The 19,780-nt window shown below is 42.7% G+C and overlaps 1 protein-coding gene across 2 annotated transcripts in view; it reads right to left on the reverse strand.

Annotated features, from left to right (window-relative positions):
- LOC118384066 (transforming growth factor beta receptor type 3-like) overlaps nucleotides 1-19,780 on the reverse strand; it is a 143,685-nt gene that overhangs the window by 110,889 nt on the left and 13,016 nt on the right. For both annotated transcript variants that reach the window (XM_035770443.2, XM_052460748.1), the window contains exon 2: nucleotides 18,594-18,817. In XM_035770443.2, coding sequence (XP_035626336.2) covers nucleotides 18,594-18,657 — 64 coding nt within the window. In that variant the 5' untranslated portion in view covers nucleotides 18,658-18,817. The remainder of the gene's footprint in view (nucleotides 1-18,593; nucleotides 18,818-19,780) is intronic.

The raw sequence follows: 19,780 nt of genomic DNA on the forward strand, positions 1-19,780 counted from the left end.
CTCTCTCTCCCTCTATCCCTGTCTCTCTTCCTCTCCCCCCCCCCTCTCTCTCTCCCTCTATCCCTGTCTCTCTCCCTCTGTCCATACCTCTCTCTCTCTCTCCCCCTATCCCTGTCTCTCTCCCCCCCCCTCTCTCTCTCTCCCTCTATCCCTGTCTCTCTTCCTCTCTCCCCCTCTCTCTCTCTCCCTCTATCCCTGTCTCTCTTCCTCTCTCCCTCCCCCTCTCTCTCCCTCTATCCCTGTCTCTCTTCCTCTCTCCCCCCCCCCTCTCTCTCTCTCTCCCTCTATCCCTGTCTCTCTTCCTCTCTCTCCTCTCTGTTTTTCTTCTCTCCACAGCAGAGGGAGTACAGAGAGGTCCTGTCCAGCAGCTGCTAGGCCCTCTGGCCAGGCCAAGCCGGACTAACGCCCACAGGAGAGGAATGAGAGAAGCTGTTGTTCGCTCTGCATGAAAAATTAACCCAGCCTAGAGAGCCCACCAGACACTTTACTAGACAGACTTTACACACTGCAGAGCAGACACCTCCAAGACCTAAGCCCAGCAGATTCAGTCATATCTGATAGTAACAAGTGATATTCCATCTGCGATGTCTACCTTTACAGAAAAATATTTATCTTGGATTTTGGTTGGGAGAATAAGGTCATGGGTAATCGTCTTCTGGTGGAAAATAAGGTCAAGGACCAATGAATCTCAGTGTGAAGCCAATGTTGGTTGTTCAGATTATGTTTAAAAATGAGAACAATAACAGCAATTGAAGAAAATTCTGATTTTATTTCATGTCTAGGGTATGATTATATCCATCAATGTCCAAGCACCCTTTATTCTGGGGCCTGGGGGACAAAATGCTCTCGTCAGGCAAACCTCCACATCAGGTGAGACTGGTTCCCACAGGAGTGTCTCTTCCTGTTTCCGTCTGGATCCTGACAAAGATGAGACAGACAGAACCCTGAAAGAGTGCAGCGCATGGGATAGAGCACACCTGTGTGAGTACAGACAGCCTGGTCTGGTCCTGCATGTTCTGGACCCTCAGACTCAACATCAATATCCTACTATCCTCACCACCCAGACCTAGTTACAGCCAGGCGAACCAAGTAAAAATCATAATAAACGACAACAAAAACACAAAACTATCATATAAATAAATACTCAAAAACCACAGAGGACAGTTTCTGTGTACCTCACCAGTTTGATCAGATAGGTTTCTATAAAACTGACTAATCTAGAATGTTTCCCCAGGCTAGCATGCTAGGAAATAATGATTTGATAAATGTGTAATCAAAGTAACAGACGGATAACATCTCAGTTCTAGAAAGGATGTATTGCCAATGATGGTCAACATACTGTACAAGGTGTCTTTGCCACCGGTTTCTGTTACTACCTCAACTTTCTGACTGGAAATGCTAGGCCTTTGTCTTTCACTCCCACATACACCTGTTTGAAGAGAGCACAGACACACCAGGCCACAACTTTTACAGCTATGAGCAATTAACCTACTTGTTAAAATATATATATCCTGTTAACCTGTATTCATAATGGTATTCTATCTTTCCTATCAAATTTGGATATATATATATATTTTTGCTGTCAATTTTTACAAATGTCAATTTTTATTTATTTATTGAAAGCAGTAACTACCCTCTAGGACCAATAAAATGTATTCAAAATAACTTCTGAAGTTTTATAACTGTGTGTTCGTTAATGGGGACATATGGTAATTTTTCAGAAAAGTCTCTGTTTTTGGAGATAAGAGGTTTTCATCAGACAGTGACGATATGGTATAGTCATCTAATCTTGTGGAAAGTTCAACTATGTATGATGGGTAACTGTAATAAACCATTCCTGAAACCATTTGCTAAAACACAAATGTTACTCAAGGCCACTTGGCGTCATGGGGCAGTCAGTCAGTCTTGAAAAGGCCTCTGTAATAAGTTTCAGCATGAGCCATAGTTTCAATTAAGTCCTTTGAGTGGAGGAAGACGAATAAGCCACCCGCACACACACACACATGCTCCGCGGCCAAATTAGATGCCAGAGAAAATGAAAAAGAGCTGATAGCCCGCTGTGCCTTTGACACACACACTGCCCTTTCTCTCTCCTACAGTATATCATGTAGATACCAGGGGAGGGCTGTCAGAGTGAGTCAAGGGGCTCTGTGGGCCCTGGTCAAAAGCAGTAAAGGGGATAGGGTGCCATTTGGAAGCAGGATGAATGAATACGCTGACTGGGTTAAATAGTGGTACTGCTGCAAAAGGCCTCAGAGAGAGTAGATTAAGTTTAGGTTGCTGAATTTACTGGGTTCTTATAGTAATACTGGGAAAGTCCTCAAGAGCAGATGATGACGGTTTAGGTTACTGAATTTACACAGGGTAGAAACCACAGGCATTCACATTTTTACACATCAAACTAGGAGCTGAGAGAGAGAGAGAGAGAGAGAGAGAGAGAGAGAGAGAGAGAGAGAGAGAGAGAGAGAGAGAGAGAGAGAGAGAGAGAGAGAGAGAGAGAGAGAGAGAGAGAGAGAGAGAGAGAGAGAGAGAGAGAGAGAGAGAGAGAGAGAGAGAGAGAGAGAGAGAGAGAGAGAGAGAGAGAGAGAGAGAGAGAGAGAGAGAGAGAGAGAGAGAGAGAGAGAGAGAGAGAGAGATCAGGAATGGGGGCGGCACTGACACTGAAAGATAAAAATGCACTCAGATGAGTATAACTCCTTATTACTCCACTTAACCTATCTGACGATGTGGGAGTTGAGAAGCACGGACAGCCAGTAACAGAACTGATGTACTTTCTCCACCAGTCTCTATTCTGCCCCTTACAATACCTACTGAAATCTTCAGTTCTGGTTATGCCTCTTTTGTGAATTACAGTTGAGTTTTTAAATCAGGTGGTCAAAGTATTAGTAGTCTCTACTCAAAAGCTGTATATGTGAACTTAAATAGAAATAGATTCTGTTGTAAAGGCTCATTGAGTGCTTTGATTATTACAATGATGTTGAAAGCTAGGGAATGAGGAACGTGGATATACAGTATCGGGATCGCTCTTACAAGGGTTTAGTAGAGTCAGGAAGCGTATAGAAACTCAAAACGATAGTTAAATTTCAGAGACTGTAGAAACACTCTCCAAGCCAACCGACTTAAAACGTATTTAAACACCCTGGAAGTGTTCCAAATAACACCCTATTCCCTAGTCCTATAAGCCCAGGTCAAAAATAGTGTACTATATCAGGAATATAATGCCATTTAAGGATGCAGCCACTGATTAGATTCCAAGAAATGCACTCTGTTGCTACAACATGCTGCTGGTGACATTCCAAGACTTGGGTACAGGATGTGATGTCATACCATGTGCCCGTCAGGAACATATCTGATTTTCCCACAAAGCCAATTCCGATAAGAAACAAAAAGACCCTTCCCCAACGCACTGCACACACACACACACACACACACACACACACACACACACACACACACACACACACACACACACACACACGTGCACGCATAAACACACTCACACACTCAGAGACAGACAAAAGTGCACGTGTCTTATTTCCAGCATCCCTCAGCTGTAGACTATTGTATATTTTTTCAGAGGGAGATACTTTTACACAGTTTTAATTCTTACACAGTATGTTTCACAAAGTAGATGACTCTGGCTGTGCACTGCCTATATCAGAATACATCCTGTATCCTGTACACATTCCCAAATAAAGACAAACGGGTTTAAAACATGTTTGTTCAATTACACAAAGACATCATAAGGCAGGATTGATTACAGGAAAATACATGTAATAGACAGGGGATTGGTGGGGCCACTATGTCAATATGTGTAGTTCTATCCATTAAACCTGTGGTATCTCAGTTCCCATATGGACCAAGGTATTATCTCAATCCTCCAATCATTGGTCCTTGTCTCCTAGCAGAGATTCTCAGGGTCCGCAGAACACGCAAACCAGTTTAGGGAGAGGAATATTCTGCCCTATCATGTTTTAGTTTGGGCTTTAGTTTGGAACTACACTATCACTAGGCCCGCAGCGCTGACACTAACAGTAACTCACTCAGCGCTGAGTTAGCCAGAGGGCACAAATACAGGAAGCGAATAAAGCCTTTCATAAGGATAGTACTAGCTTTATGCATTCTGTCTGCTAGCTATGAAATATGGATTCATCATGAACCAATATTAGCCTGTAAAATGTGGAAGCATGGGAGGCAGGACGTTGGTAGGAAGGGGGAGACATGGGGGAGGACGAGGAGAAGAGTGGTTGACAGGGGAGGATGGGGGAGGGGGTGGGAGAGAAGAGTGGTTGACAGGGGAGGAGGTGGGAGGGGGTGGGAGATGGGGGCTGCACTGCAGTCAGTCAGGAAAGTTATAAAACTTTTACATCAAAGTGTGAAATCTGAGATCAAAAGTCCCACAAACCTGTCCACGGTCCAGCATCACACAAACAATCCCTTATTTGATTAATCAAAATTGTATTCGCTACTGTCAAGCTTGATTGCATGACTGAATAACATTTACATGAGGGGGAAAAAACAGTAATGGGGAGAAAAATATTTAAATTTATATTTGTTCCATCTCCAAGTGTGTCACCAGGTGTGGATACTAGTCATAAATCCTACATTTGTGTCCATAAAAAGTACAGTGACAATTGAGCTATTGACCTAGGATTGAAACCGTCACTCCAAATCAGGGACCCATCTTTCTATCAAGTGATAATAAACAGACAGGCCCAGTCTAGGAATGGCTTCCTGTTTTGATTTTATACACAGGCATAGCAGTTGCAGAAATGGTCCTGAGATGGATTAATTCAAAAGTATTCACACCCCTTGTATTTCTTCACATAGTTTTTTTTACAAAGTGGGATTAAAATGGTTTTAACTGTAGTTTTTGGTCAACAATCTATACAAAAATACTCTGCAGGGTCAAAGTGGAAGAAATACACTTTTTAAAGAAGATTTAATAAAGTAAAAAAATAAATAAAATGTAGTTTTTGCGTAACTATTCAGCTCCCTGAGTCAATACATGTCAGAAACACATTTGGCAGCAATTACAGCTGTGAGTCGTTCTGGGTAAGTTTCTAAGAGCTTTGCACACCTGGATTATATAATATTATTCTATTATTATTTTAAAACTTCTTCAATCTCTGTTAAAATGTTGAGGATCATGGCAGATATCAATGTTCAAGTGTTGCCATAGTCTTGCCATAGTATTTCAAGCAGATTTAAGTCAAAACTGTAACTTGGCCACTTAGGAACATTCACGGTCTTCTTGGTAAGCAACTCCACTGTAGATTTGGCCTTGTGTTGTAGGTTATTGTCTTGCAGAAAAGTGAATTCCTCTCCCAGTGTCTGGTGGAAAGCAGGTTTTGCTCTGGGATTTTGCCTGCGCTTTGCCCTATCCCGTTTCTTTTTCATCCTGAAAAACTTCTACATCAGTACATCTACTGTACATCAGTATTTGCATACCTATACCACGATGCAGCCATCACCATGCTTGATAATAAGGAGGCAGTTACTCAGTGATGTGTTATGTTGGATTTGCCTCAATCATAGGGATTTGCATTTAGGCCAAAAAGTGTATTCCTTTTCTATGCTTTTTTGCAGTATTACTTTAGTGACTTGTTGCATACAAGTTTTGGAATATTTTTTATTTTGTATATTTGTGTTCTTTTTACACTGTCCTTTAGGTCATTGTTGTGGAGTCACTACAATGTTGTTGATCCATCCTCAGTTCACTCCCATCACAGCCATTGAACTCTGTAGCTGTTTTAAAATGACCAACGGCCTCATGGTAACTGTATATTTGAGGTGTCTCGGTGGTTTAATACATCATTCATAGCATAATTATGAACTGGACCATACTTAAAGAGATATTCGATGTCTGGTTTGTTATTGTTACCCATTGAAAAACTCCCTTGTTTTTGTAGTTGAATATGTGCTTGAAATTCAACACTTCACTGAGGAACCTTAGAGATGTTGCATTTATGGGGGACAGAGGAAGAGTTAGTCATTTAAAAGTCATGTCAACCACTATTATTTCACACAGAGTAAGTGAACATAATTTATGTGATTTGTTAAGCCAAATTGTATTCCTGAACTAATTTAGCCTTGCCTAAACAAATGGGTTGAATACTTATGCAACAACTATATTTGTTTGTATTTGTTTTTATTAATACAATTGTTTTAATGTTTCTTCCACTTTGACATTACACATTATTTTATGGGTATTGTTGACAACAAATTACAATTAAATCCATTTTTATCCCACAATAAAATGTGATGAAATCCAATGGGTCGGAAAACTTTTGCATGGCATTGTATGGACTCGTGGGTTTAGAGACTAGAAAGAGTTCTCCCAAGTCATGCTATTCTTTAGTGGGGGTTAAGGGTTAAGGGGTTAAGTATGTGCTAACAGAAATTACTATGATGAATTGTTTTAGAAAGAAAAATGTTTCCGTTGGCACCTTTATATAACTGGAAATTCGAGAATGATGGTGACATAAACATACATCTAAAATATTTGAACCTTTTCATCCCTTGGCCTTTTGCAACAGGAGACAGGAATTGTAAATGAATAAATGCCTGGCCACGTCAATGATCTTTCACCCATCACTCACAGGCGCCAAATAGATCCCAGGTCTTTCATCCAGTCTTGTCAGCGCTCTCAGGATCAACCACCTACCCCTGTCCTCTTAGCCTCCCACCCGGCTCTGGCCTCTTTTCAGGATCTCAGGCCCAGTGTGAGTCAGACTCAGACACACACACACAGGCCTCGCAGCCAGGGTCTCAGGCCCAGTGTGAGTCAGACTCAGACACACACACACAGGCCTCGCAGCCAGGGTCTCAGGCCCAGTGTGAGTCAGATTCAGATACACACACACAGGCCTCGCAGCCAGGGTCTCAGGCCCAGTGAAGGTCTTGAGTGCCACTTGTCCTGCTCGTTCCTGACACCATTTCTTTTCTGAATGACCCACCCACAAAGCCTGCTTTCATCTTGGCCCTTCGTATTGTTCATATTAATAATGACTTTACAACAATAGAAAGACTGAAAAGCCAGTCTAGTTAAACCATCTATGTGAAGTTTCCTCCCACCTCACTTGAAGTATGAAAGAACACTTCTTGAGACTCTAGGTCCTATACAGATCCTGCGGAGGTTACATCAGCAGCTAGAGGTTGTAGATGCTGGGGACAGGAATACACTTTTAATGACGTAACGACTGAAGCTAGCTTTTTATTAGTGCATCAGAAGAAAATGCTTACATAACGTACTGTATATCACTGTGCTCAAATGTCCGGGAAATTAAAAATGCTGCCGGTCAAATGTCCGGAAACCCTGACAAACATGTACGCACAATAAATACATGTGGTGTGTGATATCTACTGAATACACATACCCCTGCTTGTTTGTTCTTTACCATGAACAGCAGGAAGGGATTGAGTATCAGGATAAACAGAGGGCAGCCCCTATACAGCTTTACGGCTTAAATAAACTGACTCATATACCACTATTGATCCAGCCACAGCACATAAATATCTAGGTCATGGTTCTACAGAAAATAATGAAACCAACTGTGATCTTCCAATGGAGATATATCCTGAAAAATGAACAAGTAAAGTCAACAGAATAATATTTGGGGTCATTACAACATGAAAAGGTGGATTTATGTTCCACGGGAGCAAAGAGGAGTAAAGACTTAAAATATATAGGATTACGATGTATGTTCTCTGGATGCCATTGCGATAGCGGGACGTTTTTGAGGGATTATCCCCAAAACAAACACTATATATACAAAAGTATACGCCTTGTATATAGCAACACTATTGTTATTTTACTGCTGCTCTTTAATTATTTGTTCTTTTTATTTTTTACTTGACACTTATTTTTCTTAAAACTGCATTGTTGGTGAAGGGCTTGTAAGTAATCCATAAGGGATGATTGCTTTCACCTGGTCAGTCTATGTCATTTAAAGAGCAGGTGTTCTTAATGTTTTGTAGACTCAGTGTACATCCACTGCTGTTCATCACTAATCTCAATAATAAATCTATACTTAATTACAAAATAATTTTCTCAAGTGGAGAGAAAGCCTGTGCCTTTCCCTCCTCCCTCCCTTATCGGTAGTGTTATTGAGATAAAGGCTTAAACGCGGAGAAGGGCCCAGGTCTGTAAGTAGAGATGCTCAAGGCAAGCAGGGCTCCCATTGCTGTGTAAACATCCCTACCACTCTCTAGCCTACAGCAACATACACAGTCATATGTGCATCCCAAATGGCATGCTATTCCTGACATAGTGCATTACTTTTAACCCCATGGTCAAAAGCAGTGCACTATACAGTCATAGTCTCTGTACCGCTCTGACTGGCTACTCTGACTGTTAGCATGAATCACACTCCAACATCTGGTTTAACATGCTGGTTTAACATGCTTCGGTTTGGCTCAGTGTGTGTGTGAAGTGTGTGTGTGTGTGTGTGTGTGTGTGTGTGTGTGTGTGTGTGTGTGTGTGTGTGTGTGTGTGTGTGTGTGTGTGTGTGTGTGTGTGTGTGTGCGTGTGCGTGCGTGCGTGCGTGCGTGCGTGCGTGCGTGCGTGCGTGCGTGCGTGCGTGCGTGCGCGTGCGTGCGTGCGTGCGTGCGTGCGTGCGTGCGTGCGTGCGTGCGTGCGTGCGTGCGTGCGTGCGTGCGTGCGTGCGTCTGTGTGCGTGCGTCTGTGTGTGTGTGTGTGTGTGTGTGTGTGTGTGCGTGCGTGCGTGCGTGCGTGTGTCTGTGTGTGTGCGTGCGTGTGTGTGTGTGTGTGAGTGAGTGTGCGCAGTGTGTCGATATGGACTGGACTCCTCTTCCCCCTCCTCCCCCACTCTCCCCTCAGTTTACAGCGGGTTGCACAATCCATTTTGGCAGTCCCCTCGTCATGCTGCAGGCCTTAACAGCAGCATTGTGGATATACAGTAGATGGTGATTTACAGGCCATCCTTTGTTCAACTATGGGGAAAAGGGCTAAAGCTGCTTCCCTGAGGTGTGTATCTGATAGCCAAGCATGGAGCTGGAAATAAAATAAAAGAGCTAAGACAGTTATATATTAAATGTGGTACACTGTGAGCACATTAAAATGAAAGCGGTAGATTGGTATCAAAGTGAAGGTTATAGAAGTAAGAAGATGAATACCATATTTATTGCACTCAAGCCTTGTTTACATTGGCAGTTTGAAGTGACTCAAATCCTATTCTTTTGCATGTCTGATTTAAATCTGATCTTTTTTATTCAGTCTGAACAGTCAAAAAGCACATAGAATCGGATATTTCAAGCCACATCTCAAACCACCTTCGTTAGTTGCTTGAGATCAGATAAAAATCTGATTCCTGGCCATGCGACAGTAAAATCTGATTTATTTGCCATCAAGTGGTTTTTAGACTGTTATTTGGCGTGTTGCTTGCTAGCTACTATCTGTACAGTTTGACAAGAACGTATGGTAGCTAAGTATCTTGTTAATTGCTTATTAAAAAATTAGTGAATGTTCTAGAAAGCTAAATAGCTGCCTAGCTAGTTAGTTGGATGCTGTGGCTAGCCAAAATGGACTTGTTTTGAAAGATGGATCATCTTATTCTTTGAGGCTTTAAAAGTGTTCTTACACTATGATTTTGAAGATGCAAAGCAACAGGGAAACGTCCATGGCAGGCATTGTTGTCACCGTAGCTTGCTACATAACTTCTGAGTGATAGGAAGCACGAGCACCACCACCAATCAGCCTACACCACTGAGCACACATCCGTTGATACTATGACAACTAGAGTAGCCATTTGGTCATTTGCAACTTTCTCTTTGGACAGTCAGTATTCCAAAACGGATTTGGAAAAAAAAACTGGTTTGAGCATTAAGGCCTGCAGTGTGAACCAGGCTTTAGAGTCACGGAATTCAGTAAATGATGACTCAGGCCAGGGTGACTGACTTAGTTTGTCACGTTACCGTTGTATTTTATAGCTGTCAAAACTTGATATGAGTGAATTCTCAGGCACATCTATGTGGCTGTCATAATTTAAAGTCCCTGCATATACATACAGTATCACCATGCCTTCCAATTGAAACTCAGAGACTACCACCTTCTCTCGGCTATGTGTCACTCATCAGAAAGAGCCGCCTATGAGATAATAACATGTGAACGGCTCGAGGAGAAAAAGTGCCTCGGCACTCAACACATGAGCGTGTGTTTCTGAGAGACACCACGAGCCGTGCATTGTGCCTGCAGTATAACAAGCATCCTGCCTGAGCTGTTTTTGGCAAGTGCATCAAATTAATATCCGGCTTCACATTTATTTCACAGTGAAACCTGAGGTTGTCACAACCAGTTCATAATATATCCTTCAGAGAATAAAGAGTTTTGTCAAGGTGAGGAGAGGCACACGCGAAAAGAGAAGGTAGCATGGTAAATGCACAAAAAGTATAAACAGTCCCAGGGAAAAGGGAGAGAGAATGAGAGAGAGAAAGAAACAGAGAGAGGGGCAGCAGACAGAGAGAGAAGCAGAAAGAGAAAGGCAGCGAAGAAGGACAGAGCAGACAGACAGATGGGAAGAGAGCCATCAAGGTACTTTGGGTAAAACTTCAGAGAGAATTATGGCTTGTATCCTGGATTGCATTGCAATGAGAGAAGATTTATCACTGACCAATTTAAACATTACATAACTAAGAGCCCTCCTTACAAGTTTACAGGGCAAATGTGACAGCTTTTTTCCATCTATGTAACATGCATAAATCAGAAACTTTCTGTCCAGAAATTATGCAGAAAAATGAATCCATGCTTTTGTTACTTCTAGGTTAGACTACTGCAATGCTCTACTTTCCGGCTACCCGGATAAAGCAGTAAATAAACTTCAGTTAGTGCTAAATACGGCTGCTAGAATCCTGACTAGAACCAAAAAAATGCATCATATTACTCCAGTGCTAGCCTCCCTACACTGTCTTCCTGTCAAGGCATGGGCTGATTTCAAGGTTTTAATGCTAACCTACAAAGCATTACATGGGCTTGCTTCTACCTATCTCTCTGATTTGGTCCTGCCATACATACCTACATGTGCGCTACGGTCACAAGACGCAGGCCTCCTAATTGTCCCTAGAATTTCTAAGCAAACAGCTGGAGGCATGGCTTTCTCCTACAGAGCTCCATTTTTATGGAATGGTCTGCCTACCCATGTGAGAGACACAAACTCGGTCTCAACCTTTAAGTCTTTACTGAAGACTCATCTCTTCAGTGTGTCATATGATTGAGTGTAGTCTGGCCCAGGAGTGTGAAGGTGAACGGAAAGGCTCTGGAGCAAAAAAACGCCCTTGCTATCTCTGCCTGGCCGGTTCCCCTCTTTCCACTGGGATTCTCTGCCTCTAACCCTATTACAGGGGCTGAGTCACTGGCTTACTGGTGCTCTTTTATGTCGTCCCTAAGAGGGGTGCGTCAATTGAGTGGGTTGAGTTACTGATGTGATCTTCCTGTCTGGGTTGGCGCCCCCCCCTTGGGTTGTGCCGTGGTGGAGATCTTTGTGGGCTATACTCGGCCTTGTCTCAGGATGGTAAGTTGGTGGTTTAAGATATCCCTCTAGTGGTGTGGGGGCTGTGCTTTGGCAAAGTGGGTGGGGTTATATCCTTCCTGTTTTGCCCTGTCCTGGGGTATCATCGGATGGGGCCACAGTTTCTCCTGACCCCTCCTGTCTCAGCCTCCAGTATTTATGCTGCAATAGTTTATGTGTCGGGGGGCTTATCTTATCCGGTGTCCTGTGTGAATTTAAGTATGCTCTCTCTAATTCTCTCTTTCTCTCTTTCTTTCTCTCTCTCGGAGGACCTGAGCCCTAGGGCATGATGACTCCTTGCTGTCCCCAGTCCACCTGGCCGTGCTGCTGCTCTCTGTTCTGCCTGCGGCTATGGAATCCTGACCTGTTCACCGAACGTGCTACCTGTCCCAGACCTATTAGTTGACCGTGCTGGTCATTTATGAACATTTGAACATCTTGGCCATGTTCTGTTATAATCTCCACCCGGCACAGCCAGAAGAGGACTGGCCACCCCTCATAGCCTGGTTCCTCTCTAGGTTTCTTCCTAGGTTTTGGCCTTTCTAGGGAGTTTTTCCTAGCCAACGTGCTTCAACACCTGCATTGCTTGCTGTTTGGGGTTTTAGGCTGGGTTTCTGTACAGCACTTTGAGATATCAGCTGATGTACGAAGGGCTATATAAATACATTTGATTTGATTTACTCAGACACCGTAGCTTGACTGAAAGAGAGGGAGCGAGATCGCTGGCCGTATTTGATGGGACTTCAGAAGGACTGAGAGAAGCTGGAAGGTGTAACAAAAACAAAGATGCAAAGTTCCCGTTCTCTTATTCACCTCTTTTGTGAATGAAATATGTTATCTTTGAATCTCTATTTGTTTCATAGTCTTTTCAGTGATATTTCAGAGTCACATTCAGGGTTTTTTGGCACACACTTGAGCACAAGGCTTGTCACATCTTAACACCACTTAATTGGTTGAATTACTGAGTAACATCTTTCATCAGTAGGATATTCACACTTACACGACTTCACAAATATTACTCATGTAACTAGGAAACACTACACCTGATGACGATGAAGACATAATCTAAGATATACTACTATATACAATGTGCTGGTCATCTATTAGATAGTGTGGTATGTTTAAACACTAAGTCAATTTGGCAGGTGTTTGAGTGTGTATGCGGAGAGGTGGAGGTGTATTGGGACATGCAGCAATGCTGACAGCAGAGTGCATATGATAGAATTGGAAAATATAATGTGTGAGCTCATTGTGTCAACGTAGGAGAGATAGCATTTCCTCCACTCACAGCAGATCCAGCCTGGACTGCTGTTTTTGTAGTATAGTCAACATCAAGTCTCTAGAGAGAGTGATAACTGCCTAAAGAGAATAGTGCAAAGACTGCAGCCAAAGCTGAGGTGGTAAAGATGGTCATTATCAAAACATTCCACTTCAGGCACTCACAATGAAGGAAAAATATTTTCTATGTTGAGTCACACTTCGGGATTAAGTCATTTACAGCAGGGTACCCCAACTTCGGAATTTGGTCCGCGGGTGGATTTATTTGGCCCCCCAAGTTTTCTGAGCAAAAATATACAGTATATTCTATATATCCTAAAGCAAGTGAGCACCCCTTCAAATTAGTGGATTTGGCTATTTTAGCCACACCCATTGCTGACAGGTGTATAAAATTGAGCACAACGCCATGCAATCTCCATAGACAAACAATGGCAGTCGAATTGCCTTACTGAAGAGCTCAGAGATGTTCAACGTGGCACCGTCATAGGATGCCACCTTTCCAACAAGTCAGTTTGTCAAATTTCTGCCCTGCTAAGAGATGCCCCGGTCAACTATAAGTGTTGTTAGTGTGAAGTGGAAACGTCAGCTCAGCCGCAAAGGGGTAGGCCACACAAGCTCTTAGAGTGGGGCCGCCGAGTGCTGAAGCACGTAGCGTGAACACAGTCTGTCCTAAGTTGCAACACTCACTACCGAGTTCCAAACAGCCTCTGGAAGCAACTTCAGCACAATAACTGTTCGTCTGGAGCTTCACGAAATGGGTTTCCATGGCCAAGCAGGCGCACAAAAGCCTAAGGTTACCATGCGCAATCCCTAACCTCAACCCCATCAAACACCTTTGGGATGAATTGGAATGCCGACTGCGGGCCAGCCGAACCGCCCAAAATCAGTGCCCAATCTCACATATGCTCTTGTGGCTGAACATCTAGTGGAAAGCCTTCCCAGAAGAGTGGTGGCTGTTATAGCAGCAAAGGTGGGACCAACTCCATATTAATGCCCATGATTTTGGAATGAGATGTTCTTCAAGCAGGTGTCCACATACTTTTGGTCATGTAGGCCGTCATTGTAAATAAGAATTTGTTCTTAACTGACTTGCCTAGTTAAATAAAGGTTAAATAAAATGTAGTGGATATATATATATATTTATATATATATATTTATATTTTTAAATCATTGCTGGCAAACATTTTTTAAATCTGTTACCAATTATTCCCACGTATAATGGAGAGACACGTGATCGTATAAAATGTAATCAAGGTTTGAAATTATTATGTTTTAATAAAATATTATGTCTGTTTGGGCTTCTTGTGGTCAATTTGCAGTATACACATGATTTGTAATTATGTTCAGGGCCCCTGACCATCCGCTCAAGAAAGGAATTAACCCTCGGCTGAATCTACTGTAGTTAATGGTCCCTGATTTACAGGATTCAAAGGTCTAGATAAACACTACATACAGTGACTTCGGAAAGTATTCAGACCCTTTGACTTTTTCCACATTTTGTTACGTTACAGCCTTATTATAAAATTAATTTAAAAAATTAATCCCTCAGCAATCTGCACACAATACCCCATAATGACAAAGTGAAAACGTGTTTTTAGAAATGTATTACAATTAAAAACAGAAATACCTTATTTACATTTACATTACATTTAAGTCATTTAGCAGACGCTCTTATCCAGAGCGACTTACAAATTGGTGCATTCACCTTATGACATCCAGTAGAACAGTCACTTTACAATAGTGCATCTAAATCTTAAAGGGGGGGGGGTGAGAAGGATTACTTATCCTATCCTAGGTATTCCTTAAAGAGGTGGGGTTTCAGGTGTTTCAGGTGTCTTTACATAACAATTCAAACCTTTTGAGACAATGAGACTCGAGATTGAGCTCAGGTACATCCTGTTTTCATTGATCATCCTTGAGATGTTTTTACAACTTGATTGGAGTCCACCTGTGGTAAATTCAATTGATTGGACATGATTTGGAAAGGCACACACCTGTTTATAAAAGGTCCCACAGTTGACAGAGCATGTCAGAGCAAAAACCAAGCCATTAGGTCGAAGGAAATGTCCGTAGAGCTCCGAGACAGGATTGTGTCGAGGCACAGATCTGGGGAAGGGTACCAGAACATTTCTGCAGTAAAGTTGAAGTTCCCCAAGAACACAATGGTCTCCAAGACTCTTCCGTCATTGTAAATAATAATTTGTGGAAATGGAATGGAAATAATAACATTTTAAAAAATAACCTTAAATCAAGAGCTGGCTGCCTGGACAAACTGAGCAATGTTTGTCCAATAAAAGGCAGCCGCTTGGAGTTTGCTATAAAAGCACCTGAAGACTCTCAGACCATGAAACAAAAGATTCTCTGGTCTGATGAAACCAAGATTGAACTCTATGGCCTGGATGCCAAGCGTCACATATGGAGGAAACCTGGTACCATCTCTACGGTGAAGCATGGTGGTGGTAGCAGCATGCTGTGGGTATGTTTTTCAGAGGCATGGGCTGGGAGACTAGTCAGGATCGGGGGGAAAATGAACGGAGCAAAGTACAGAGAGCAAAGTACAGAGAGATCCTTGATGAAAACCTGCTCAGGACCTCAGACTCTTGCGAAGGTGACAGTGACCCTAAGCAAACAGCCAAGACAAAGCATGAGTGGCTTTGGGACAAGTCTCTGAGTGGCCCAACCAAAGCCCGGACTTGAACCCGATCAATCGAACATCTCTGGAGAGACCTGAAAATAGCTGTGCAGCAACGCTCCCCATCCAACCTGACAGGGCTTGAGAAGATCTGCAGAGAATGGGAGAAACTCCCCAAATACAGGTGTGCCAAGCTTGTAGAGTCAAACCCAAGAAGACTCAAGGCTGTAATCGCAGCCAAAGGTGCTTCAACAAAGTACTGAGTAAACGGTGATCTGGAAAGTCATAACCAATCAATAAGTAATATAATAATACTCGAAGGAAAGGTTTTCATCTTCAGCTCATTATCTGTGGATAATATACGATTAGAAAGATTCAAACATTTTGTAAAACGTCACAGCACAATTGAAAAATATATGGCACATGGAAACCAAACAAGGGCGGTCTATGGTGATAGCTGGGATGGGCTGAGAGTTGCTGAAGGTTGCGATTAAAGAGTTTGTTTGGTCAAGTATTGTTGGTTGTTATATAGAAAAGTATCATGTATGTCAAATATAAACTCAGCAAAAAAAGTAACGTCCTCTCACTGTCAACTGCGTTTATTTTCAGTAAACTTAACATGTGTAAATATTTGTATGAACATAACAAGATTCAACATCTGAACAAGTTCCACAGACATGTGACTAACAGAAATGGAATAATGTGTCCCTGAACAAAGGGGGGTCCAAATCAAAACTAACAGTCAGTATCTGGTGTGGCCACCAGCTGCAATAAATACTGCAGTGCATCTCCTCCTCATGGACTGCACCAGATTTGCCAGTTCTTTCTGTGAGATGTTACCCTACTCTTCCACCAAGGCACCTTCAAGTTCCCGGACATTTCTGGGGGGAATGGCCCTAGCCCTCGCCCTCCAATCCAACAGGTCCCAGACGTGCTCAATGGGATTGAGATCCGGGCTCTTCGATGGCCATGGCAGAACACTGACATTCCTGTCTTGCAGGAAATCATGCACAGAACGAGCAGTATGGCTGGTGGCATTGTCATGCTGGTGGGTCATGTCAGGATGAGTTGGCAGGAAGGGTACCACATGAGGGAGGAGGATGTCTTCCCTGTAACGCACAGCGTTGAGATTGCCTGCAATGACAACAAGCTCAGTCTGATGATGCTGTGACACACCGCCCCAGATGATGACGGACCATCCACCATCTCCAAATTGATCCCGTTTCAGAGTACAGGCCTCGGTGTAACGCTCATTCCTTCGACAATAAACGTGAATCCGACCATCATCCTTGGTGAGACAAAACTGCAACTCGTCAGTGAAGAACACTTTTTTGCCAGTCCTGTCTGGTCCAGCGACGGTGGGTTTGTGCCCATTGGCGACGTTGTTGGCGGTGATGTTTGGTGAGGAACTGCCTTACAACAGGCCTTCAAGCCCTCAGTCCAGCCTCTCGCGGACAGTCTGAGCACTGATGGAGGGATTGGGCATTCCTGGTGTAACTCGGCAGTTGTTGTTGCCATCCTGTACCTGTCCCGCAGGTGTGATGTTCAGATTTACCGATCCTGTGCAGGTGTTATTACACGTGGTCTGCCACTGTGAAGACGATCAGATGTCCGTCCTGTCCCCCTGTAGCTGTATTAGGCCTCTCACAGTACGGACATTGCATTTTATTTCCCTGGCCACATCTGCAGTCCATATGCCTCCTTGGAACATGCCAATGGCACGGTCAACCAGATGAACAGGGACCCGGGGAATCTTAATTTTGGTGTTTTTCAGAGTCAGTAGACAGGCCTCTTTAGTGTCCTAAGTTTTCATAACTGTGACCTTAATTGCCTACCGTCTGTAAGCTGTTAGTGTCTTAATGACTGTTCCACAAGTGCATGTTCATTAATTGTTTATGGTTCATTGAAAAAGCATGGGAAACAGTGTTTAAACCCTTTACAATGAAGAGCTGTGAAGTTATTTGGATTTTTACGAATTATCTTTGAAAGACAGGGTCCTGAAAAATGATAGTTTCTTTTTTTGCAGAGTTTATATGTAAAATGTATATGTAAAATGTATGTAGCAAAAATATGTAGCAAAAAAGCTGTAAAGAAAAACTACGATATTAGTCCTCCAAAGAGGGGTTAAAAAAAATCACATTCTTAAAAAAAAAAATATTAAATACAAAAGAATGTGAACAAAAAATATAAATAAAAACATAAAAAATATACAAATAAAAAAAATGACTGAGTGAAGGGGCTGAATACTTTTTTTATTTGTAATACATTTGCTCAAAATTCTAAAAACCTGTTCTTGCATTGTCATTATGGTGTATTGTATGCAGATTGATGAGGGGGGGGAAACAATTTCATCCATTTTAGAATAAGGCTGTAATGTAACAAATTGTGGGAAAAGTCATGGGGTCTGAATACTTTCCAATGTTGATAAGCAGACTGAGTCTTCAAAATCTGAAAGCCTGTCACATAACCACAGGTTTTCAGCAGGCTTTATCTTATTTGTTTGTTTGAGTCTTGTTTTCTTCTCTCCTATCTCTGCAGCCTGCCTTACCAAGTAGCTGTAAGTGCTTTTGGCTTCACCTGAATCTCATTCCAATCAATCTGGCAGATGCGTGTGGAGGCATTACGGAGACCTTCTAGACCTGCTAAGAGGTCGAAGCTGTCAGCACTTTTTTTCTGCCTCAGCCCTGTTTCAACCCTGCCCCAACCCTGCCTCAACCCTGCCACAACCCTGCCTCAACCCTGCCACAAACTTGTCTCTGTCTCAGAGCTCCAACAACCAATCTCTGCTCTGGGGAGGCCTGCCTGCAGGGAGAAACAGGGGAAATTCCTAGAGTGTGGGGCGATTTGTGATTGCCTGAAAAAACAGGCAACACCAGGCTCGCCCTGACAAGGCCCGGAGTGCAAAGTGTGCTTCCAGTTCGTAAGAGTGATTCCACTGCTGCCTTCCACAGTGAAGACTCAATAAATAAGAGCATACATTGACTACTCACTCTACTCACATAGAAAACATCTAGCACTAAACATACAGTTTCCATTTCCATGTATTGCTACTCTATTACCAAAAGCCTTTATTCTTTGTATTAAAAAATATAGCCTCTAATAATATATCATTCAAAAATCCCTGTCTACAGATACATAAGCAGCCAAAGATGACTTACCTGCAAATGCTGAGCAGCAGAACGCCAGGAGAAACGGGTGTAAAATGGGTCTGTCTGGCATCATAATGCTGCAGTTATACTGTAGTAGAACTGGCCTACAGCTTATCCAGAAGAGGACAGGATGTATCCACTGGACGGCCTTCCTTCCTCCTGGTTCTTCACAAGGACAACCCTTCTTCCACCACACAGTCAGTCAGTAGAGAGAAACCTCACAGGATCTCCTGCTGCAAAGAACAGGAGTAGAGAGAGAGAGTGAGACAGAGAAACATGGTGGCTAACCGTTTAGCATGGCCAAAGAGTAAGACAGAGTGTAAGTTCCAAATGGCACCCTATTCCCTGCTTAGTGCACTACTTTTGACCGTAGCCCTATGGGCCCTGATCAAAAGTAGTACACTATATAGGTTTCCATTTGGGACGCAGAAGTGGTAAGTACCAGAAGGGGCATTAGGATCTAGTTCCCTGTGGAACTGATGAGAAAAGACAGGAGAGAGGGGAGACAGCGCCTCGGAGACCAGGAGGATTAATCTCATAGGGCTAATTAGACATCATGTGAGTTTTTAGGATCCTTGTTCTTGGTACCCATACCGGCCACCCACCTACCCCACCACAGCCCACACACGGTCAGTCAAAGAGGGGTATCTGAGGGTTGAGGTATGGCTGGGTGGGTGGCCAGTGGGTGTGAAAACACTGTTTTCTGAACATGTTATGGGGTGGGTGGGGTAATTCACCCAGTTTAATTGAGATCGTTGAGAAAGACTGGATCCTCCAGCAGGGTCCGGGTTAAGCTGCTTAGTGCAAATGGGGTCGATTTTGCTGCTAATCAGCATGACCATAGCTGAACTTTTTAACTAGACCAGGTTATAGACCACAGACCCTGTTAGCCAACCTCCAAAACAGGGAACAGCACCATAAAACCCTTATGGTCTTAATTCATTCCATTCCTATTGCTTCCTTATCTTAACACAATAAAAGTAAATACTCCACAATCAATTAATGGAATCTAACAATGGATCATATAATTTCCTGATAAAACATAATATCATTCATTAAAAACGTCTGTCTTTTACTATTATGGTTAATTAAATGTTTATATATTGTAGTTATTTTTCAACCTTTTACAACTCAACTTTGATTTGTCAAAAAAAGTTATAACAACGCAACAACCCACGTCAAATCAGTCTTTAAAA

The sequence above is a fragment of the Oncorhynchus keta genome, chromosome 1, assembly GCF_023373465.1.
Source record: "Oncorhynchus keta strain PuntledgeMale-10-30-2019 chromosome 1, Oket_V2, whole genome shotgun sequence".
NCBI lineage: Eukaryota > Metazoa > Chordata > Actinopteri > Salmoniformes > Salmonidae > Oncorhynchus > Oncorhynchus keta.